Here is a 24,686-nt window from a genome sequence, read left to right on the forward strand (position 1 = left end):
AACCAAGAAGTCGTGGTTCTAAGAGATTGTAATTCAGTGAAACCTAAAGAGATATATTCATCTATTGAACAAGAAAATGGAATGTTTGGAAAGTCACAGACATTTGATAATGGAAAAGGAACAGTATTATCAGATGACTTGTCAGTTGTAGAAAACCATCTCACTAATGCTCTACAGATGACCAACACAACTTTAGTGAATAAAAACCTTATCAGAGGAGCAGAGAGTGGTAGAAGAAGACGAGGAAGGCCTAGAAAGACAGTTGTCCATTTTATAGAAAAAGAAACAATTGTAGATGAATCTGAAAAGACAGCAGTAAATTTTCATGTTTCAGAAGGATCCAAAAAATTGTTCAGCTGATACATGTGATTTTCAAGATGCAGAAATAAATGACACCCTTTCAATCAACAACATATCTGCTAGAGAAACAATTAGAGGTAAGAGAAAAAGAGGAAGACCAAGAGCAGCTGCTTTGCATACTACGGAAAGAGAATCTACAACAGGTGACTCTGAAAGAAAGGCAGTAAATCTCGAGATTTCCGAAGAATCCAACAATTATTCAGGTGACGGTTCTTTTTATAATGCAGAAATGTCCAATACTTTTGAAAATGACAATCTACCTGTTAGAGAAATCTGTATTGATAGAAGAGGAACAGGAAGGCCTAAAGTAACATCTGTACAAGCTACAGAAGAGCCAAAAGAAAAGGTAATGTACATTTTTCTACCAATCATTATTTTTTCCTCTGTTAACTGTATTCTCTTTAGTCATGGTTTGAAACATAGAACTAATTGGCGTTAAGACACCATTGGATTTAGTGGAGGAATTACTTCTAGTGTATTAAAAGGTCTGTTCAATTCATTATTTGTTACAGAGTTAAAAATTTAGACCACTCGAGTTTATTCAAACAAGTGGGGGTGACTTCAGTGTATAAGCAGTAGCTTTATTTCTTTCTGAACTTGAATATCATTACACCACAAAAAATTTTCAAGGACTGCTTTAAAACTTTATAAGCAAACAGAACATGGATATATACGTTGATGAATTAGCTATATTAAATGTGTCAATTTGTTTTACTGATTCAAGGCTATCTACCCAACAGATTTAGAACTTAGAATTAGTGATTTAAACATTGGCTTACAATATGTTTACAATTAAATGGGAAATTTTAATTTTAAATTTGTAGATTTCCCATTTCTAGACAGAAACGTCATAAAGGAAATAAGCTAACATTTGCTTATAAGAACTTACTACATTTGCAAAAACTTGTAATAAATAGAAATATTTTATATGTACAGAGAGAGATGTGCACAGCTTATACAACTTTTGACAGTGTTTCTGTTTCTTTTGGGAGAAACCTTTAAACGTGACTGCTGTGTTGATTTTGTATACCTACTTCCATGTGGATTATCTTGTTTACAGTTATAATGGAAGCTTTTACTACAGATACGATGGACTGATACGCACTTTGGTTATTTTAAGTGACAAACTTTTAACTTTCTTCATCAGACCATCAGGTGAAGTTGGAAAATGAGTTTCATTCCAGTCATTGGGGGTGTGAATCTGAGTTTTCTATGTAGTTTTGGGTTGTCACTAACATGTGTGTGTAGTTTTGGGTTGTCACTAACATGTGTGAGCTTGTGTAAAACATCTACTTGAGATCTCTCCCCTTTTATTGTTTTATTTTTACACGTTGAGGTCAAAGTATTCCTGGTCAGGTAAAAATAGTTATCGTGACATTTCATCCTGTGTTTGGTTTCCTCTAGTTCAAAAAGTATTAAGTATACAGGGAAGCAGTTCAGTGGAGCGATAGGTGCATGTGCTGACTACAAATTATATTTTACGTCAGTTGCCTTACTAATTCCAATTTTATAGAAATGTGAAAAGTGTAAGTTTTTAAAACTAAGCATTTTGTTATACTTTAAACTTGTATTGCTTGGTTAGTATTGAACCTATTTGGTCAAAACATCGTACATGGAAACTGTATCACAAATACCCTTATGTGAATGAAATTTAGTACTTGTCACTTCCTGCAGACTACAGAGGGCACTACTGAAAACTATCTTTGGAGAGTTAGTTAGGGTCAAATTTTATTCGTATCCAGTGCTTTAACTCAGTTGATTCATCAGATTTTTAACTGCCATCTGATAAGATGAATTAGTGCCCAACACCCTTACAAGAACTATCACTGAGGTGTAAATATAGTTTAACAAAATATATTTAATCAGGCCTGTAACAAATACAGTATTGGTATTTTATGTGCAAATAAAATAGTTTTAAGTATTGAAATGTATTCTGAAGAGTCAACATTATTAGAAAATGTTTTGATATGAGTGTACAGTTGAAAAAAAAATCCACTTGACGATGGTGTGGATTATTGGTAATTGAGGGAAGGCTAAGGGCTTACTTGCTTTAAATTGAGAATAATACTTGAGCTTTAACAGCTACTTGCTTAACATATTTGAAAGTAACTGGAAATAATTCAGGTATTTCTGTCCAGGACTTGCACCATATTTATTTAGTGTTTTCAAGAAAAAATCGATTGTTTTAAACTGTTAGTGATTGATTAATGGGGTCATTGACTGATTGTTTAGCACACATTATTAATTGCCCAGTTCTAGCTTGTGGCAGTTTTATCACTTGACCTGAGTCTCAGTACATCACTGCCATTTATGCCATTCCAAATTTTAAAGTATATACTTTTTTAGCCAGGCTGACTCTATAGTGTAATATGACAAGGTATTCACAAATAAAAACTTCACTTAGTGTGGGCTCGAGCCAATATGTACTTTAGATAATTAAGTTTGATTTTAATGAATTGATTCACTTTTTTTAAAAATGATATGAATATCTGAGAGCACTGGGAATAGGGAATGACTCAAAAGGACACACCTGGAGACTCCAGTTATTTTCCTTAGACATTGTAGTATTTATACATGTTGTTCCTAATGTTCACCCTCCTTCACACAAATCAGGACTTCTGTGAACCTTTTTATATTTAGTTGGAATGATGTTTTCTGGAGAAACAGTGATAAAAAGTAAGGTGATATCTTGTGTTTAAGGGAATGTCTGAAAGTTCTCAGTGGGCTTGAACTCTGTGTTAGAATAGCATGGTATTCACTGTCTAAACTTTTCACTTTTTGTAGAGTAAAATGTTTTTAGTTATTATTTTTTTAAACTTGTTTAATTTACTAAGTCTTGTGTTAATTTTGAATGTAAAAATTTGAGACTATAGTTCTTAAAAACCTTTTTCTATTAGGACTTTTTTTGTGGAAGTTGTGGGGCCAAATATCTGACGAAACAACTAGTTCTTCTTCACATTAATAATACTCACAATGGACTCGTAAGTATCACAGATTGTTACATTATTCTTATTTAACCTGTTGACTGCCAAGTATTTCAGCTGCTACGGCAACTTCGAACCAAGTTCAAAATACAACTCTAATGCTTCTTCATTTTGTAACTTTTTTGTGATGCCATTTTGGATCAAAAGTGAAATAGTTTGTAAGTTGGTCAAATGCATGTGTGGTGCTGACATCTAGCGTTGAAATTAGGTATTATCAAGAACGAATTAACTAGTTCGTGACACTGTGTTACCAATCAGCTTGGACGAGTTATCTCGTCTATGGCACTGAGCAGATTAAGTGTATGTGATCAATCTTCAAATTATTATATGTTGCAGAAAAGAATGGCAAAAAATTGTCATGCTTCCTATGACAGTGTATTGTATATGACAAACACCTCACAGAGAAGTTACATATATAATAAAGTAAAAATATGTACAACAAAATGTAAAAGATAAAGGCTACTATATATTTTATTTTTTTGCATAATCTTTTCTTTCACTAAATATATATGAATATTCAGAATGTTAAATTATTTAGTTAATTACAATAAGAGTCAAAATGTATTAAATATTTAATTTTGTTTCTCAAGTACATGTGATCAACACTGTGTAATCAGTTACTCCTTTTGAAGGAATATTGGACAAGAAGTATTAAACTTGCATATCTTAATATGGTGGAATGTATTTTTTAAGTTATTTTTATCTGAACTGTAAGATCACTGAAAGGTAAAGGTCAGACTGAGGTTACATACTAGTTTGAAGCCAAACTTAGCTAATTTAAAAATCAGTTGTTGCCTGTGTTGAAAAGTTAAAATCCCATAAAGAAATGATAATAGTTTGTAACACCTCCTATTAAAATCCCACAAAGAAATGCTCATAGTTTGTCATATCTTTTGTTAAAATCTCACAAAAAAATGCTCATAGTTTGTCATAGCTTCTGTTGAAATCTCACAAAGAAATGCTCATAGTTTGTCATATCTTTTGTTGAAATCTCACAAAAAAATGCTCATAGTTTGTTATATGTTGTACACTGCTGACCAAAATCTTAAGGCTAATGAACATAAAAAAAAATATGCATTTTGAGTTGTTAGACTCAACCACTTATTTCCTATTAAATGCCAAAAAAAAGTTTTTTATTTTTATATTCCATTTTCTTATTTTCATCTTTCAAACCTCTACTCAAATAAGTGGTTAAGTCTAACAATGCAAAATGCATATTTTTTCTTTATGTCATTGGCCTTAAGACTTTAGCCAGCATTGTATAAGTACATGCATCATAAACTAAAATGTGGGTGCTGGATCAATTTTTATTTATGTCTGCTATTGTAAATACTGGGTTAGTGTATTATTTGTGTATCTCAGAACAGCTGGTATGGGTATTAACACTTTTACTAATAAAACAAGAAAATAATGTTTCAACCTTCCGAGGTCATCTTCAGGTTAACAATCTTAGACCTAGGAAATTCAGAATGTTGTTTTCTGCTTTATTGGTAAAAGTGTTAATACCTATACTGGCTGCTCTGAGATACATTTTTATTTCCCATGGGTTTCTCATCATTAAGATTGTATTGTACATTTATTATTAATATAAGATTATCTTTCTTATTGCTCATCTACCTGAGAAATTAGTTGAAACTACATATATGTAAAACAGCTGGTTTGTGTTGAGGAAATGTTTCATGTAGAGGAGCGAACAACATTTCAACCTTCTTCGGTCATCGTCAAGTTCTTTTTTTGTGAACATTTTCTCAACCCAAACCAGCTGTTTTTACATATATTTTTCTCTACAAGTGGGTTTTCTCATCATCACTGAGTAGTTTAAACTAATTTTAAACATGTAATGGTGTTAAGGACTTTGATCAAAGGCTATTTTTAACATCCTTTGAAAACTTGATTTGGTATGTAATAGCTAATCAGATGTGTGGGTCATAGTTATGATTGGTACCAAATAAAATCCTTAACTGAAGTCTGTAGTAATTGGTGAAATGTGCTAGTGAATGTCTATAGCAGTTTTGACACGTGAGATAAATATCTTTATATTCCTGCTGCAGTAACGTCTGAATTTCATGACGTTTTATACTTGTACCTTTATTAACTTGTATTTTAAATTATCAACTGAAGTCTGGGGAAAAGTCATATGAGGTTATGTGTTTTATTGATGTTTCTTTACTGCAGGCTAAAGTTAACGATAATACACCATTGTCAGAAAAGGAAGAATCTTTGGCTCTTCGGATTGCTCTACGGAGGGCTAAAAAGTTGACATGTCAGGTGCCTACTTGTCGAAAACATTTTACTACTATTGGAGGCTACTTGTACCACAGAGGTATTTGTGGGGTAGAGGTAAGGAAGACATACTTATTTAAAAAAAAACAACAACAAAAAAACACCAAGCTTGTGAAGTTTTCAGACTTAAATCTGTTTAATGACCATTAATATTCTTATTTGTAATAACTTGTGATAATTACTGAAAAGAAGTTGATTTAATAACGATGATAAATGACAGTATTAGGATTAAGGTGTTAACTACTATTAAAGTGTTAATGGATGGTGCAGATATTACTACAAAAGTTATATTAGGCTTAGTAAGCATAATGCAATTTTAACAAGGTGGGTAATTGATAGGTTAGTAAACAGGCTAACTGTATTGTGTTACTACATAAGTTTTATAGAAAGATTAGTTATTTGCCACATCTTATTTTAAAGATAAACTTATTTTATTAATAAGATAACTGTAATATGTTCAACTCTAACATTAGGCTTAATTCTGTTTTCAGTTGGCTACTTGTATTTAGTTTAAAAAGTAATTAGAAGCCACATGCAGAGAAGTTATAAATTATAGAAAAAGTGTTACATGAAAAGACATTAATGAAGGTTATTTATTTAATTCTTCTAACTTAAATGTTTCATCAGGTGGTATTCAAACAATTGCTAACTGTAGTACATTAGAATAATTTAACAATAACGGTAATATGTGCGTATACATAATACAGAACTATGATTGCCTTATTCATTGTTATAGAGAACAAGGTAAAGAGTATGTTAGAATGCAAAAATAAATGTTATTTAAATGCTTAAAAATATTAAATAAAATTATTAAATATAAATAAATACAAAGTAAAGAATTATCACAGAAATGAATAGAGAAACAAAAAAGTCAGATAGGAATAAAAAACATCAAGAAGCTTTAGTTATCGGTAATGCCATGGTACTGTATGTCAATAATACAGTCTGTTGAGTAGAGAAGAGGGAAAATTAGATGGTTGTTCAAGAGCCAAGGGAAGATATAAGCACCGAAGGGAATGATGCACATGTATTAGAGTGTTAGCAGTCTTTGTAGTACACATAAGGACTAATGATATATGGAAGGCTATGTTAGAAGAGCTAATTGATAAGTTTAAAGCATTGATGAAAGTATTTGAAGTAAAGGACTACAAGTCAGATATACTGCCAGGACATGGTTGTTAGGATTAAATTATAAGTGTATCAGTAGGAGTAAGAGTTAGGTTCAGTTGGTATGTAACGACTAGCTGATTGGATTTGTAAACTAAGGAAGGAAGGTAAGGTTTTGAAATCGATGGATCACATTTTAATAGGGTAGGGGCTGGCTTGTTTGTAAGGACTAATTCAAGTATAAGGGTAGTTTTAAACTAGGACTAGACTTTAGTGAGAACCACTATAATAAAGAAAAAAATGAAATGTAGAGAAAAGTATAGTGTTGGAACAAAGTTCAGAAATTCTTTTAATGATAGGCCTAAACTGTTGTTATAATGCTAGAAGTATAAGAAACGAAACGGGTGACTTCGGAACAGTGGTAGAAACAAAGGATTTTGGTATGAATAAAGTGGAACTTTATTCAATATAGAAAGTTCTGAGGTTGGATGTTATGTGATTGCAGGTAATTTAATGGATATGGAATTTTAAAAAATGGTGTAAGAAGTGACTTGTGTGTGTAAAATGCATGTCCTGTTCAAGTGGTTATAGAGGGAGAAGATGTTTAACTGGAATTTGTTACAGGTCACCAAATGAAAAACTCTGTACAGTGAAACAGAGTTTAGTTGCAAATGAGATCATGGTTATGGGGAATTGTAGTTTCAGAAATACAGACTGGGAGATGTTAAAGCCAAATCATATTGGAGACAGCTTTATATGAAATGTTCAGGGTTGTATACTGTACCAGTTGATTAGGGAATCTAATATGAACATTGTAAATTTATTGTTTATTTTTAATCAGAAATGGTCAATAGGATAGAAATTGTGGAACATCTGGGTGCAGGTGATAAGTTTTGGTATTTTGCTGCATATGGAAATTAGCTTGGTGCTTGGTTTTGCTTATATTGACCAACAGGTCTTTTGTTGTCCTTACATTACATGGCTGTATGTATATAATCCCAGATAATAATGAGGCCAATACCGTGTACTTAACAAAATTTGATATTTGTAATATCATTTAAGAATTCTTTAGTTAAACAAATGCATCAAAATATGCAGGTAAGGGACCATGCACTTCAACATTGAAAAGTGTACATGTTAAAAAATAATTTATTCAAATAGTATCAGTATTTTATCATGCTTGTTTGTTTCATCGACAAAAATTCAAATTGTATTAACACTGCATTTTATTTTTCAGTGTTTACGAACATGTCATAATTGCTTTACAGATAACTTCCAAGCACTTACAAAGTTAGCATAAATTTTCAAAAGGCACATGTCATAAGATTTTAACATTTAATTTCAAGTTTATTTAAGCAACTTTATTATGTGAATAAAATTGCCATCACAACATAATTTCAATTTTAATATTATATATGTTTTAATTTCCTAGTTCAATACAAAGTGTTTAAGAAAAAGAGGTAAATATGCTTTTCTGTTTGTCATCTGTCATGTCTTCCCTCATTAATTTATACTTTATTACATCTGTCATGTCTTCCCTTATTAATTTATACTTTATTACATCTGTCATGTCTTCCCTTATTAATTTATACTTTATTACATCTGTCATGTCTTCCCTTATTAATTTATACTTTATTACATCTGTCATGTCTTCCCTCATTAATTTATACCATCTGTCATTAATTTATACTTTATTACATCTGTCATGTCTTCCCTCATTAATTTATACTTTATTACATCTGTCATGTCTTCCCTCATTAATTTATACTTTATTACATCTGTCATGTCTTCCCTCATTAATTTATACTTTATTACATCTGTCATGTCTTCCCTCATTAATTTATACTTTATTACATCTGTCATGTCTTCCCTCATTAATTTATACTTTATTACATCTGTCATGTCTTCCCTCGTTAATTTATACTTTATTACATCTGTCATGTCTTCCCTTATTAATTTATACTTTATTACATCTGTCATACAAAATCTGTACAAGTTAATGAATTAGAAACTCAACTTTCAGACTCTTTTGAGCTCAAATATTAAACTAAGAACCTCCCATCTTTTTGATTTGTTGAAATATGAATATATTTTAGAAATGTACCAGGGTAGCCCTGCCTACCACTCCATTTGTATGTTCATCACTACTTTTATTGGTTCATGTTTATAGCCAATAAAAAGAACACATTCTAATTATGTACACCTTCAAGTTGTTTGCAGTTGGTCCCCCTCTGGTATAGCGTTAATTCTACGGATTTACAATGCTAGAATCAGGGGTTTGATTCCCCTTGGTGGACTCAACAGGTGGGTAGTGCAGTGAGGCTTTACTATAAGAAAACACAAACACTTGTTGTTGGCTTTGAAAAGAAAATTTGTAATTTCACTGGGAATTATGAAGTCTGTTGACTAAGCTTATTGTGCTGAACAGAAATTAGATTGTTGTTAACCCAGTATAGCTTAATTAGAAAACTAAGTAAATTACAGTGGTTTTGTGTGTATTACAACAATTATTTGATCAGATTTTGTCTACAAAAAATTGTTGTGTACTAAAAGCTTGAAATAATTTGTGAAGGCACACAAAACATTATATTAATGTTATAGTATGGAAACTGTGATGGTCACTTTGGGGTCACATGATTGACATCATCCACTGAGGCAGCAAAGAAAGAGTTAACAAGTGTTTTTAATCTAAATGTAGGAAATGTGTTGATCAGAATAACTGTGAAATGCAACATCTTTTAGTTTTGCATGTATCACTGTGATAAGTAATAGTTGCTCTAAAAGTTAACATTATAAACCCTGTGTATCAAATGGCACAGTTTCATGTGATTTTTACATAAATCAAAACTAGATGAAGGTTTTTGCTGGGTGTCTAGCATTTCTGCTTCTTCTTCCACTTTCTTGGCCACCAAGACTCGGGCAGAGCAATTACCTCTTTCCTTTTGAATTGATTGTCTCTACGACTATAATCGTTCTTTTACACTGGTGGAACTCAAACTGGCCCTTCATCGGTCTGGCAGTACCCCGGTTGGACCTGATATTGTACACTTTGAAATGCTGTGTCATCTATCTCCTGCTTCTCTTGCTATTCTTCTGATTGTTTTTAACTGGATCTGGCAGGAGAATGTTTTTCCTGATGCTTGGCACCAGGCTATTGTCCTACCTTTCTCTAACCTGGGAAGGATCCCAAGATTCCTTCAAACTACTGTCCAGTTGCTCTTATGAGCTGTCTTTGTAAGACCTTAGAGAGGATGGTTAATGCTTATCTCATTTGGTTCCTCGATTCAAACAACCTCCTCTCGCCCACTCAGTGTGGGTTCTTATGACAGCACTCCACCATGGACCACCTGATTGGACTTGAAGTGTCAATCAGAGAAGCCTTTCTCAAATGACAACAAGTATCAATATTCTTTGACATTCAGAAGCTTATGATACAACATGGAGGTATGGCATTTTGCGAGGCCTCCATATATATGGGTTACGTGGCCATTTGCCCATTTTTATTAAACATTTTTTAATAAAGAAGAGATTCCAAGTTTATGTGAGTTTGACACTTTCCTGTTCTTTTCTACAGGAACTTGGAATCCCTCAGGGCTGTGTTTTGAGTGTCACACTTTTCATTTTAAACATGTCCTGTTCCAAAGTTTGTCCATAATGTTCACCCTGGTGATGTTTTTTAGTTTTTTAAAGGTCACTAATCATTTTAATGCCTTTTAAGTTTTTTAATTTATACATTACATCTTTTTAATGTGGCTCCCTTTAAAAAGGTTGTTTTTGTACTTATCTGTTAGTCTTCCTGGTGAGTTATAATTATTACAATTATGCTACAGAAAGTCCTTTACAACTTGTATTACTGTAGTTTTTCTCTTAACATTATAGACTAGATGTAAACATTAGTTTTATTATATTTATGTTGTTTTTAAACTTTGTTTTGTTTTACCTCAATTTCCTTTTATGAATTTTACTAAATTTAATTTTAACTTTTTACCGAATGTTTGGCACAGATAGCTTAGCTGTTTTGTGCCATAAAACACTAAATCAACCAACCAACTTTTCTCAGTTGTTATATTCATTATTTTAAAAATTTACAAAAGTTACTACATAAGATATTAAGAGTCAGTATCAGGAAATTTAAATCGAGTTTAGTGCCAATTTTAATACATTTTAGATGCAGATGTTTGTTTTTACTTGAATTTTGTCTGAAACAATAGTTAGGAGATACATTGTAACAGTTTTACACAGAAGTATAGTTATTTTTTTATCATGAAAATAAGATAAAGTTAAACTATCTTAGCATAGTTTGGTAATGTAACACCTACTTCTGTTACTGTGACTGTTCATTCAAATACTTTTAAATTGGATACAACTATAAAACTTCTTTGTGTCAGACGCATTACACGAGCTGAATCATATTTTAATACAGGATGATGTTCCCTGTTTTCTTTATTTAGGGACGAGGATATGTCAGTTGTGAAATATGTGGTAAAAAACTCAGGGAGGTCAGTGTGGTTCCCCACATGAAAAATGCACATCCAGTTAAAGGTTCTGAGGCAATGGAAGAGAAAGAGGAAACTGTTCACGAAGAAGCAAAAATCCCAAAACGAAAAGCTGCGATGAAGTAAGTTTGGTCTAAGTGTAATACCTTGCGTGTTTTAAGTTTGGTCTAAATGTAATACCTTGCATGTTTTAAGTTTGGTCTAAATGTAATACCTTGCGTGTTTTAAGTTTGGTCTAAGTGTAATACCTTGCATGTTTTAAGTTTGGTCTAAATGTAATACCTTGCGTGTTTTAAGTTTGGTCTAAATGTAATACCTTGCATGTTTTAAGTTTGGTCTAAATGTAATACCTTGCATGTTTTAAGTTTGGTCTAAATGTAATACCTTGCATGTTTTAAGTTTGGTCTAAATGTAATACCTTGCATGTTTTAAGTTTGGTCTAAGTGTAATACCTTGCATGTTTTAAGTTTGGTCTAAATGTAATACCTTGCATGTTTTAAGTTTGGTCTAAATGTAATACCTTGCATGTTTTAAGTTTGGTCTAAATGTAATACCTTGCATGTTTTAAGTTTGGTCTAAATGTAATACCTTGCATGTTTTAAGTTTGGTCTAAATGTAATACCTTGCGTGTTTTTCTTCCCTTTCAAAACGTACTTATCGATTTACACTGAGGTCGATTGTTTAGTTTTGAATGCGTGATCAGTGCATAAGGTTTGTTAAAGGAAATCAACAGTGTCTCGTTTATGACAGATAAAAACAATGAATTTTGTTTTGTTACTTTGTATTATAAATTATTTTAGAGCATGTCATATCTTTAATGAAGTTTAATAAGGTGCAGGTAACATTACTGTGAATTAACAACTGATTTTCTTATTTTATAATATGTTATTTGCACTTGGTTATGTGAGACAGCTGTGAAAAGCAATAAAAAATCATTTAATGTTTATTTTTCTGCTGTAATTTAGAGCCCAGCAGCAAGTACAGAGTTATATAAAGAATCTAGCAGAAAAAGTTGACTCAAACAATAGAACCTGTTCAGTATCAGATTCATACAGTGGTTCATCGAGTGAGTACGAAGATGATGATGATGATGATGATGATGAAGATGAGAAAGATGGGTGTACGAAAAGAAAAATTCAGGTGGAGGATTTGGTTCCATGGAAGGGTTTATTTTGTGAATCAGATATGATCCAGAAACCAGAGGAAGGCACTGATATGTTGCAGGAAGTGGAACAGAATAGCCATCTAATCTGCCAAAAAAATGTAAATTGTTAGAATGCAGTTATTCTATAGTTCCAGAGCTTAACATTAATTATTTTTAAAAAGTTTTGTGTGAATTCATATTCTTCAACATATAAATACAAATTGGAGACACCTATAGAATCCATAAAATATTAAATGAAGTTGATCATTATATTACCCCTGAAAAAAGATTATACAAACTTGTTAGTTAGCCCCTGCTAGTACGGTGGTAAGTCTATGGATTTACAACGCTAAAATCAGGGGTTCAATTCCCATCAGTGGGCTCAGCAGATAGCCTGATGTGGCTTTGCTGTGGGAAAGCACAAACACACAAACTTGTTAATGTGTGTGTGTGTGTGTATGTAAAGTTCACCACTTGTTTTTGTCCTTGTAAAGACAAAGAGAAAACTTTTGGTTTGGTAAATGAAAAAATGTGAGGAACAATATGTTTATGTAAGTGATTTAAAATGTTCTGCTTAAGTTCATTCCTAGAAGTTTCATTTGGATGTGAAACCATACATAGGTTTGTATAGTTTTCAGTACTGGGAAACATGAAGCTTTGTTACTTACCCAAAACCAACTGGTTTAGTAAATAGAAACAAAGTTTTCAAACCAGTCAGGGTTAAAGAGTTTAATTTCCTAAAATGATTATATTTTTTCTACAAAAAGTTAATCCAGGTAAATTATTTTGTTTCAATCTTAAAGTTTATTATCACCAACCAACATAACTATACTTTTTTTTTTCTTTAACAAGAAATGTTTATAGTTACCTGCATAGAAAACTGTCAGATTCTCAGTTTTGAGCTGTGCCTGTTTACTTTATCCTGAGAAGACCATATCTAGTCAGGAAGTATAAAGCAGTTTTGTTTATAAAACTGTTCTGTAGTATAGAGAAATTCATGTGTTAATTCTTAGGTTTTCTTTATACATTTCTCTTTTTATATGAATTTTACTTAAAGTTAACCTTGTAAAAAATATTAAGGCATTTCAAATGATAATATTTTGCTTCTTAGGGTTGTGGGAAGATGTTTCAGTCCATAAAAGGTTTAAGAATTCATATGGCCAGCTGTGATGCAACACTTGAGAAAACTTGGAGATGTACGACATGTGAAACCAACTTCAAGGGAATTGATTCACTTTTCAACCATTTAATGTGCACTCACTACGTATGTACTGTATTTGTTTTTAATCGCTGTTGGAACTATTAATGTTAATCTTAACTTTCTTCATTACATTTAATCAGTATTAAGATAGAGGTTGGCTTTGTGTATCAGTAAAGCAACATCACATAAATAGTGTCTCATGTTCATGAAGTTATTTATGACACTGCTAAAATTTATATTTCTCTCTCATTTCCATTCTATGTTTGTTGATATTATATGAAGTTGCTTTTGTCCTGTTTAGGGTTCCAGGTAATTGAAATAAGATTAGTGGGTTTATTTTATGTACATATAATTATACACATTGGTCAATGTATTCTTTTGTTATTGACCAATTTATAACTGGATAAGTTCAGATATGGTTTCAGTTATTTTTGTTGGGGTTTAATCTACAATAAGAATTTCTTTGTTTGCCTAACTGTAAAGTAGTTTTGATATTAATTTTAAAACAGTTTAAATTTTGTTTTTTAATTTATTTATTTTTTTATAAAAAGTGTGTATTCTTAGATATTTTGGACACTTTTCAATGACAAGCTAGTAGATAAAATTATTCTATATATCTAATATTATCTGATGACCACAAATTAGAAAATTTTTCACTAGAGATACTTTGCAACTTAACAAAATCCAGTGCCTTAAATGAAATAAACTTGGAAAAGTTACTTAAAAAAAAAAAGATATCAAATAATGTTGTAATTTTTAGAACCATATTTTGTTTTCTTTACTTGAAGTAATATTGTAGTAAGTTATATCAGTTTAACTGCTTTTACTTTATTTTCTATTTAAAGGAATATATAACTGCAGGATATGCTAATGGTAAGTTTTGTATTTTTATTTAATGTTAACTTGAAAATATTTTAACTCATTACTTGCTTTTAACTGCAAGGTTACAGTAATATGGCAGTAATGTATCTAATATTTTGTAAGTGTGATAATTATTTATCACTTGGTAGCATTCCTTCTATTTGACCTCTCTTAGCCAGGTCTTATGATTTATGTGAAATTAAGAAAAATTTTGTGTAATGTAGCCTGTAACCAGTTGATCGGTAAGTAGAAAGCATGTGTGACAAATCTGGATTATATTATTCTTTCCACCTTACCAAGTGACAAATGAGTTTACATTTCAGATAATCGAGTGTCAGTAAACTGAATATGATGGGCTTTGTCACATGATGTTTTTCGGCTGTTTAAGTTTCCTTAACACGTTGGCTCCCACACGACCCATTTGTGGGTCATGATAGTCTTCCAGTAAGACCCACTTTCTTAAGTTTTTTTTTTTTTGTTGTTTTATTAAACTGATAGTTGTATATAAAAATAGACAAAGCAAATAACTATTTGGACAAAAATATATACATTAAAAAAAATGAATTTTGCAACAAAATTGTTATTTTGAAATAGTGAATATGGGAAACAAACTGTTATCTAAATTTTCCAACATACTGTTTCCAAAAGAGATTAGAAAACAAATAAACCAGTTCACCATGAAAATAAAAACAATGAATAATAAGAAAGCAGTGCAAAATGACAGTCATTATTATAGATATAATTTGAAATTATATGACCTGATGTCTTTTATTGAAACAAGTAATGTATAGAGCAGGGCTAATTTCACATTCGTTGCAGTATGTGCAAACATTTTTGGTCTTTCTATCCACTTCTTTTGCATCATTGTCTTTCTTTTATTTCACTGTAGCAGCCAGTGTATCTTTTACAAATTATTCTGTTAGACTTGTGTGTTTCAGTGTAAGTCATCGTAATGTGTCTCGTGTTGGCTCTTTCTGCTGTTGTCCTCGGTGTTACTGCTGCTTGAGCATTTACTTGACGTGGTGATTCAATGATTGATTTTTGAAACGTGCATTTGTATTGTTTTTTGGTGCGCTTTGTTGAATAATACCAAAGCATTTACCATTGTTGCATTTAGCAAAAACTGAAAGGCAGTTGCATAATACCATCTAATACTCTTCCTAATTAGTGGGAAGTAACTGGACATTTGATTGGACATGTCTGTTCCTTGTTTTATGATATTGTAATTGAGAACCATTTCTGGGTTTCTGACATTCACATCAATTGATCTCCATCCAATTTCCTTGAATTTCAGTTTATGCTTCATTGACAACATAAGAACATGTTTTTTCCTTCCATATTGCAATCACAATACTGTTATCTTGTTGGTGACCGACAATTCTCTGAACCTGACGATGACTGAAGAAGGTTGAAATGTTGTTTGCTCCTCTACATAGAATTTTCTCAGCCCATACCAGCCATTTTTACGTATATAACTCCAAGAAACTTCTTTATTTCATCACAATTAGTGTCTTTCCACACGCTTACCTTTGTGTTTGTGTTACCAGCTGCCTTATTTGGTGGTAATTGATAATAACTGATATTTCAACATATGTTATAGAAAAAATATTAATATCTGAAAAAGAGAAATAATAATAATTACATATGGATTCATATTTCAAACACTTTATGCTTCTAAAGTTCTAGCATGACCCATGGGTTGGTCATGTGGGACAGTAAGACTAAATGCATTTTTAGGGCTCAACGACCCACCCATGGTTCGTGGGTCAAAAATGACCTTTACAAGGTCTGAGTCATAACTAACATATAAAAATTGTATTCTTCCTAAAAACAAAAGTAATTATAAGATGACAAGTGAGACTCTGAAAAGTATTGGCAAAATAGGCTTGGGAGTTAGTGTTAAAAGACCCTGTGATTAATGTAAAATAAATTTTTTAGTACAAACCAAAGAAGAGCTGATAACCAGCTTGTACTATTTGACAGCCAGTACCTTAAAGAGTAACCCTGAATTAACTGATGAACACATTTCAAATGTTGACTGTACCAATATATCAAATTTCAAGATATGATTCCAACTGTACTACAACATATTTTAGTTTGAAGATAATGTTATCATTATATAACATTTATGTAGTATAATTCACGAAAACATTAAAATAATCCCTCATAAGGGCTAAGTATTGTCCAGAAAAATTGTTTTTAAATACAATTTCATTTGTAGAAATATGCACCGACAACTTTTTCTGTTTTAGTTTTGCAGACCTATTATTAGAAACCACCTTTTAACATCTTTTTTGGTCTAAATTCTTTCAAACACCACTTTTAAGCCTTTTCTTTATAACAAACTCAGTTTTCTATAGTTTATCTACCATTTTGTAAGAAACATGGCTGTCATGAAGTAACATGGCAGAGTCTCAAAGATGTAATTAACGAGAAATATTTGAGAAAAAAGGCTATTTTGGAAAGGGTTTATAACCTTTATTAAAATTCAAAGTATTAATATGTCATCCCATCGAGAATATACACAATATACTTCTTACCAGAAGTATATCTCTATAGTGACCATATTAATGATAATCTGCTAAATTACATTAATTTACACTGAAACTATTAAGATATTTTAATTACAGATTTTCTCATAAATCGTTTTTTGGGGAATATTGATTAGACAACATGCAGACTAACTTTCTCTTTAAGACTGAACGTATTTTTTGTGCATGAAAAAAGTTTGGCATGTGAAATCTTTATAAATTGCAGATGAATATGAAATGTTTTTTAAAGAACAAACCTTCTATTTTATCTGTTACTTTTGCTATCAAATCAAAATCTGTGTTCAATTGATTTGGCTGCCATTGTAACTACTGCAAAAAAATATTATGAAGTAAATTCAAATTGTGTTTATTTTTTCCTAGAATATGCAAATTATAACTTGAAAACAAATGTTTAATCTAAATAGGTTAAATGTTATAACATTATACATTTATATATGTTTATTTTTGCTGGCTAAAATAGAAATTACAATAGTATGGTGCACACACACTCGTGTTACCTTATCCAAGAATGTAAGACAAACCTTTTCGTTTTCCCTGTATTGGCTGTGTTTTAGTACACTAGTATTTTGTAATATACAATCACATTTCAATTGTGCGTTTTATGTGTATATACATTATTACGATTTACAAGTAAGATTTTAAGCTTATATTTTCTTAAAACATAGGACATTAAATAAAGAGGTAAAGCAAACATCTCTTCTAGTTATGACCTTTGTTTGTTTTTGAATTTTGTGCAAAGCTACACTAGAGCTATCTGCACAAGCCATCCTTAATTTAGCAGTGTAAGACTAGAGGGAAGGCAGCTAGTCATCACCACCCACTACCTACTCTTGGGCTACTCTTTTACCAACAAATAGCGGGATTGACTGAAACATTATAATGCCCCCACAGCTGAAAGGGTGACCATGTTTTGAGTTATGGAGATTCAAAAAAGAATGAAATTTCAAAGATTTTAAAGACTCAATTTATCAGCACAAAGGTTTGTCTCGGAAGAAACAATGCCATTGTATTTGAAAATGGCTGGGTTTGGTTTGAATTTTGCACAAAGCCACAGGAAGGCTATCTACATTGAAATTGGCTGGGGAAAACCATTTCTGGGACATTCTGAGCTTGTGACTGTTAATCAAATGTCATGTATAGAATTAAGCAAATATAAGGACCATATCCAAACATTGAAGGAAGCGATGGGGGGCATTGAGTTTTATTCAGTACATTATTGATATCTCATCATATCTCTCCTAGCTTTTTAAATATTGGTCATTTTAGTTTTTAATTCATACAAAACTATAGACTTCATATGGTGATTTCACAAACATCTAATTTGAACCAATGTTACATTCAATGTACTATGTGACAGGCAGAAATCAATGTTTAGGTGTTTTTTTTAAATATTCAGTTTTAAATTAAGAAACTAAATAATTTATAATATGAAATTTTTAATTGCATTTTAGTTTTGTATCAGATGACATGACCTTTGACCTGTGATTTGTTGCAATAAGGTCAAAAGATTTAAAAGTAGAATTTTAAAACTGTTGTCAGATTAATATTTACTAAATAATGATTTTCTTTTTTAATTCACAAAATACGCGAGCCAAATTGATACAACACTTTTGTATTGTGGTGCATTGATTTGCCAAAATTCTGCAAATACACTGGTGCACTGATTTATCATCATACCCAATTACCAATTTTTATCTTTACAGAGCTCGGAGAAATCTCAGTTTTAAAACATTCCATTCATTACTATTTTAGAATTTTTCTGCATTTCCACAACGTATAGGCTTATGTTTGTTAAGAATCTGTCATCACTTGAAGGTATAGTAATTCATCTCTTGTTTTTCATGGGAATTTACCTTCTCTTATGAAGGTTTTATTACTACAGCCCTTCGTTGTCATCCTTTCGTGATGTCACACAATCATATTTAAATATTTTATCATATCTGTTTGAAAGCTACAGGAGTGTTTCTTACTAATTTCATTTTTTATATTATATTAAAAGAATCGAGTATCTATCCCTTACAGTAAATCAAAGAAATGTTTTGTGTGTAAATAAACTACTATAGATTAAAATACAAAAGTGAATTCAGTCAATTATTCCTCTTTCTTATTCACTAGTTACTTATAGCATGAATCTTCTGTTGGATCAACTTATTTTTAAATCATTGATACTGTCTTCAAGAAAAGTACAGAAACCACATTTGTATTTAATACTTATGTTATTGAAATCATAACATTAGAAATAGCAGTAGTGGCTTAAGTATGTTAAAATATAACGATGAATGTGTGATATAGATCATATGTATATAAAGACTTTAACATTAAAACTGATGAGTTTCTTAAATATAATTGCTACAGTTCATGGTCTGTTCAAAGTTAATGTTTTCAAGACATGTTTGTACTTTATATCTAGTTATTTTATCAAAGATAAACAGTGTGAAAGAAATTGCAAAATATAAACCTGGCTGAAACATCTGAGTGAGCCAGTTGTAGAGTTGTTTATAGACAAATTTTTTACTTGATTGGAAGGAGATATTTATATTATTAAAATGTAAAGAGATGTAACCAAAATTTTCCATCGTGAACTCGGACAGAATGTGTGTGTATGTTCCTCCAGTTTATCGTCCACAAGACTAAAAACAGTATCATTTCAGATAGCAAGTATTCTCTTCCTAAAAGGAAACTGCAGAATGTCTTTAAAGAGTATGGCACAGAAAGACTTGATAAAATGCCATTTGAACCAGCTATGAATTGGACTTTAGACTTGTAAGTGGCTTTAGAATTCTTTTTTTTTTTATTAATGTATGGTATACATCTTTGTGTATGTATTGTTTAATGGGTACCACTTACAGTATAATAAAGTTTCTTCTCAGTGTTCAATCATTTTATATGTAAGTTGAATGTTTTTTTAATAGTAAATGCACTTACATTAACTTAAGATGCTCACAGTATTGTTTGAGTTATTTTTCTGTGTGTATTTTTAACACTAATTACTTTTAAATGTTTGTTGAAATGAGACTAATTGTGGTAAAAAGGCTGACAGTCAGACATTAATCATATATTTTGTGACATAAGTATAATTTTAAAAGGATTCTGTTTTAGGAGCAACATAATTATACAAAAAAATTTAACCATCTCTAATACAAGGTTGATAATTTTTTGTATTCAGAAGAATTGTGACTTAGTGGATATTTATTGTAGTTGTCAGAAATTCGTATACATATCTATCTTTTATTTACATAGCAATATGGCCCGGCATGACCAGGTGGTTAAGGTACTTGTAATCTGAGGGTCGCGGGTTCGAATCCCTGTAACTTCAGCCGTGGGGGCATTATAATATGATGGTCAATCCCACTATTCGTTGGTAAAAGAGTAGCCCAACAGTTGGCGGTGGATGGTAATAACTGACTGCCTTCCCTCTAGTTTTACACTGCAAAATTAGGGACGGCTGGTGCAGATATCCCTCAAGTAGCTTTGTGCAAAATTCAAAAAACAAATAAACATAGCAGTATAAAACTTGCATATTCAAAGGAGAGGGTGAAATTGCTAAATAAATAATGACTTTGAAACAACTGTTTAAAATAAATGTACTTCACTAAGTTTTATAGTCTTTAATTATGTACTGTTTAGTGCTTGTTCGAGGTAATGATAAAATTTAATGGTAGATAATATATTTAATAGTACTTAAAGGATTTTTTTTTCCAAATACTGATCAACACTGTACCACCAATATCAATATTTATTTTATTAAAAAATTCAGTTATTGTTGATAGATAATAATTTCATATTTTACCTGCTTATTTACTGTTTATAATATCCCCTTATTACTGCACTGTTTACTTTCTAATAATTCAGTAAATATGTGCTTTTGTTACAGCCGCAAAAATCATTATAAAAAAGAATTATTTACTCGGTGGAAGCCACATGCAAAGGACTGGGAAAAGTTAAGTCCATCGTAAGTATCAAGTTCAGAAATTATTTTTGAAAAGGCATTTAGCTTATAGTTGATATGTCTGAGGGTACAGAATCTGTATTGAAATAAATCTGCTACAGTTTTCTGAATTGGTAAATTACAAGTTGTATGTAATTAATTATTAATTGAGTTTTATAAAATTTCTTTTTGAGGTTGTATATATATTTTTATTAAATCTCTTCCTATGAACATCAACAGTACGTGTCATAATGCTTGAGTAAGATGTATTCAAAATTAAATTAAACTGCTTTGTTATCATAGTATATGAAGAAAATGCAGCTAATAAATCAGATTTTAAAACTATACAAGTTTAAAGTTTTTAATTTTATAAGGCAATAATTAAACACTATCCTAAATTTCTGCTAGTTTTAAAAATTGTTACATTTTTTCTTTAGGCATCTCCTCTTTACTAATTTATCATTCCTCCAAGATGAACGGAATTTAACTTAATATAGCTGCTATAGTGTTGTTATTGCTCAAAGAAAACATTATTTTCATAGCCTTCAATCTGTTTAGTTTCAGAGCAAGAAATTTTAGAACCATACCACTCTTATCATGCCCACCTTTCACAGTCTCTCTTTCAGAAATTGTCAGTAGTTTTGTTTGACGTTCGGTATTATATTGTTTTCCACACAGAGAATTGTCAGTTTTAGTACAAGAAATATGTTGACAAGCTCAATTGAATTTGTAATCACTCTTATCGTGTTGTTAAAAAGACAGAAACTTTGTAATAGCTATGAGACATATTCTGTTATTTCTATACTATTATTTTGCGTTCTTTGGAGTATTATGTAATTAAATGAAAAATTATTAAGTAGTACTGTTAGTATAATGGGGGTTAAGTGTCATCGACAATTGACGAGAAAAAGCTCAATTATTACTTTATTCTTGTTTTTCATCTGTATTCTTTATCATTATAATGTAACTAAAATATAAAAATTGCAAATGTTTTATATTAGATAAGGTAAAATGAATTTTTCATGCGGTGTGCTCAAAAGTTGTGTGGATATTAGTTAATTTGATGCCATAATATGAGCTGCATGTTTGCCATGTAACTTACTTATGTAGTGCAAATATTAGATACTCATTACTCAAAAGGCAGTAAGGTTTAAGTATAAATAGATGCATACTTTTAAGCTATTTAGGATAGTTTCTTGTTACCTTTAAATTGTTCTGGAAAAAAGGAATGGATAATTTAGATTTCTTTTTCTGTTTGTTAAGAAGTCATCAAATTGATCAACCTTAAATATAGTTCAGGTAGAAAAAGTAACAAACTATGAGTTTTACAGAAAAAAGGTATGGAATTTAGGAAAGTTCAGAGATTACACAAATGAAATTTGAGTTTTGAAATGAAGAAAAGTATTTTTTTTATTCTCAATGTGAAAATCGCTTTGGACTCAGACAACCAAAAAAAGAATCAGTGTATTGACAGTAAAAGTACTTGATTAAAAAGTCTTTCTCTTTTTTGTTTTGTTTTTTTGTACAAAAGACTTGTAGTTTTTGTTGAAAACCTATCAGAGTTTGAGGAGATACATATATTGTATTAAAAGGTGTAGTGTGGAAACGTAAGTACAAATTGATTACAAAGTTGGTCAATTTGACCAACCTTGGTGGAAAGAAGCTAATATCTCAGATTGTTTGAAATTGATGACTTATTTTGGTTACGAAAATCAAGCTTAATGATCCATAATCTATAATTCTATATTTCGTTTATATGTTTATATTAAACATGATTACTATATTATTAAAATAGTAAGTATGAATTACTCTTTGCTTTCAGATATTTTGTTTATACCTGAAGCTTAGTTAGATGAGTTTCAAATAGCATTCATTAGAAGCACAATTTTCCATGTACTTTGGTTTATAGACAAAATAGTTTGTATAATACTTTCAAAAAATTGAAAAAATCATTCAGGTATAACAATTTATTTTTACTGTGCATTAAAAGATAGTTAACATCTTTTGGCTTTATAGGGAGTCTAAACAGTACTTTCCAGAGCTGAAAGAATCACCGTACATCAGGTTTGATAATTCTGATAATGTTCCAGAGATTGTTCCATCTGCATGGAAGAAGTTAAGCTTGTTTGAATCAATATCTTCTGAAAGTATGTAATGGAACCATTTGATAACAATTTGTACAGAAGTTTTTGTTGTTTTTATAGTTCTAACACACACGTACATTGTTAACTTTACTGATAATGTTAATTGTATTTACTGTTAACTTTCACTACCTATAACTTGTATGAAATATGTCAAAGATTTTGTTTTAATTTTGATTTTATGTAATTTGATTAAACGTATTAACAGAAATGGTAAAGTACTGAGGTTAGATGAAAAGGGTTTCTTAATACAGATCGTATTAAATGTATGTGTTTTGGAGCAATTGTAAATATATATTCTTTAATTGGATACATATGTATGTTGTTTTTGTGACACTAGTGTTGTAAAGAAGTATTTGCTAATGCATTTAGAATCAGAATACATAAGTACTGCAGCCACATATTTTAATATTTTAGGTACAGCTCTTATATTAGAGAACCTTAGTGTAGAAAGATTTTTGTCATTTGGTTTGAGCATTTTGATATTGTATATCCAGATTCTATTCACCTTTGTTTTACTTTAAACAATGAGTGGGATTTCTTACCATGCTGTATTCTGTAGATGCCTCCTGTTCAACATTTTTTGTTGGTGGTCCTGTTTGGGCTTGTGATTGGTGTACGGTTCCTTTAGGTGTGACTACCAAACAATATATTGCATTATCAGTTTCCCTGAAAGTAGATGGTACTCACTCACTGGTGGACACTTCTCCAGAAGAAGGAATGATTCAGATTTGGGATGCAGGAATTTTGGATTTAAACAAGTGAGACCATTAAATATGTATTAACTTGTAAGTTGCAAAAACATCTTTGTTTTGTATTATCTACATTTCATTCACTTTAACCATATAACATGGTACCATTTTTAAATCCCTTTACGTGCATGTTGCAAGGTGTTACTGAGTTGTAATCAAAATTTAATTAAACAACTTTAGGTATTTTAATGACATTAGTATTGTCAAGTACATTATGATTCTAAGCCTAATATTATTTAAGTTTTTATTCTGTTATTTCAAAGTTAACTGATGAAAGATTAATAACACTTTCACATTTGCTCATGTTTGAAATGCAAGTGGCCATAGCAGCTAAACTTTAGACTTTGTTATGCAAGAAATTATTATGGTTAATAGTGTATTTCTTGGTGACAGTAAACTACATGCACATACAGTTCGTTTACCAATAACTTGATAGAAGTTCCTAGAATTGGCCTCGAAAGAAGTCATTACAGACATTTCCAAGTTCAAGCTATGCCATGTTTACTTGCAAAGCAGAAGCTGTGTTACCTAGTGAGCATTTTAAGTTGAATGGCACGTTTATAACCAATAGAAAGACCAGATTTTACCCTTCAAGGTTTTTCATCCTCACATAATACATATGGCATGTACGGTTGCTTTCAGTGCCATTATGAGGCTAAGTTTCCTCTTAAGAGAAATGTTTGTAACAGTGGTAATTTTCTCCTGCTTTACATGTGTTAGCTTCATTAATTGAAGTTAGATTTTACTTTCATATTTTAGTTAATTATGTCTTATTGTTTTTCAAGGTTTGTATTTAAGAGGTTTAATTTTTTTTTAATTATTCTATACTTTACATCACTAGAACACCTTTGAGACAACACTTGTGAGTGCAAAAAAT

General features: G+C 30.9%; 1 protein-coding gene across 1 annotated transcript in view; it reads left to right on the forward strand.

The window, feature by feature from the left end:
• Positions 1 to 191: 191 nt before the first annotated feature.
• Positions 192 to 24,686, forward strand: part of LOC143246608 (uncharacterized) — a 52,697-nt gene continuing 28,202 nt past the window's right edge. Inside the window, exons 1-11 of the mRNA XM_076493626.1 lie at positions 192 to 706; positions 3,258 to 3,341; positions 5,520 to 5,684; positions 11,186 to 11,352; positions 12,196 to 12,493; positions 13,486 to 13,638; positions 14,421 to 14,448; positions 19,640 to 19,751; positions 20,863 to 20,940; positions 22,933 to 23,063; positions 23,620 to 23,818. Coding sequence (XP_076349741.1) covers positions 326 to 706; positions 3,258 to 3,341; positions 5,520 to 5,684; positions 11,186 to 11,352; positions 12,196 to 12,493; positions 13,486 to 13,638; positions 14,421 to 14,448; positions 19,640 to 19,751; positions 20,863 to 20,940; positions 22,933 to 23,063; positions 23,620 to 23,818 — 1,796 coding nt within the window. The 5' untranslated portion in view covers positions 192 to 325. The remainder of the gene's footprint in view (positions 707 to 3,257; positions 3,342 to 5,519; positions 5,685 to 11,185; positions 11,353 to 12,195; positions 12,494 to 13,485; positions 13,639 to 14,420; positions 14,449 to 19,639; positions 19,752 to 20,862; positions 20,941 to 22,932; positions 23,064 to 23,619; positions 23,819 to 24,686) is intronic.

This window comes from Tachypleus tridentatus, chromosome 3 (assembly GCF_004210375.1).
Source record: "Tachypleus tridentatus isolate NWPU-2018 chromosome 3, ASM421037v1, whole genome shotgun sequence".
NCBI lineage: Eukaryota > Metazoa > Arthropoda > Merostomata > Xiphosura > Limulidae > Tachypleus > Tachypleus tridentatus.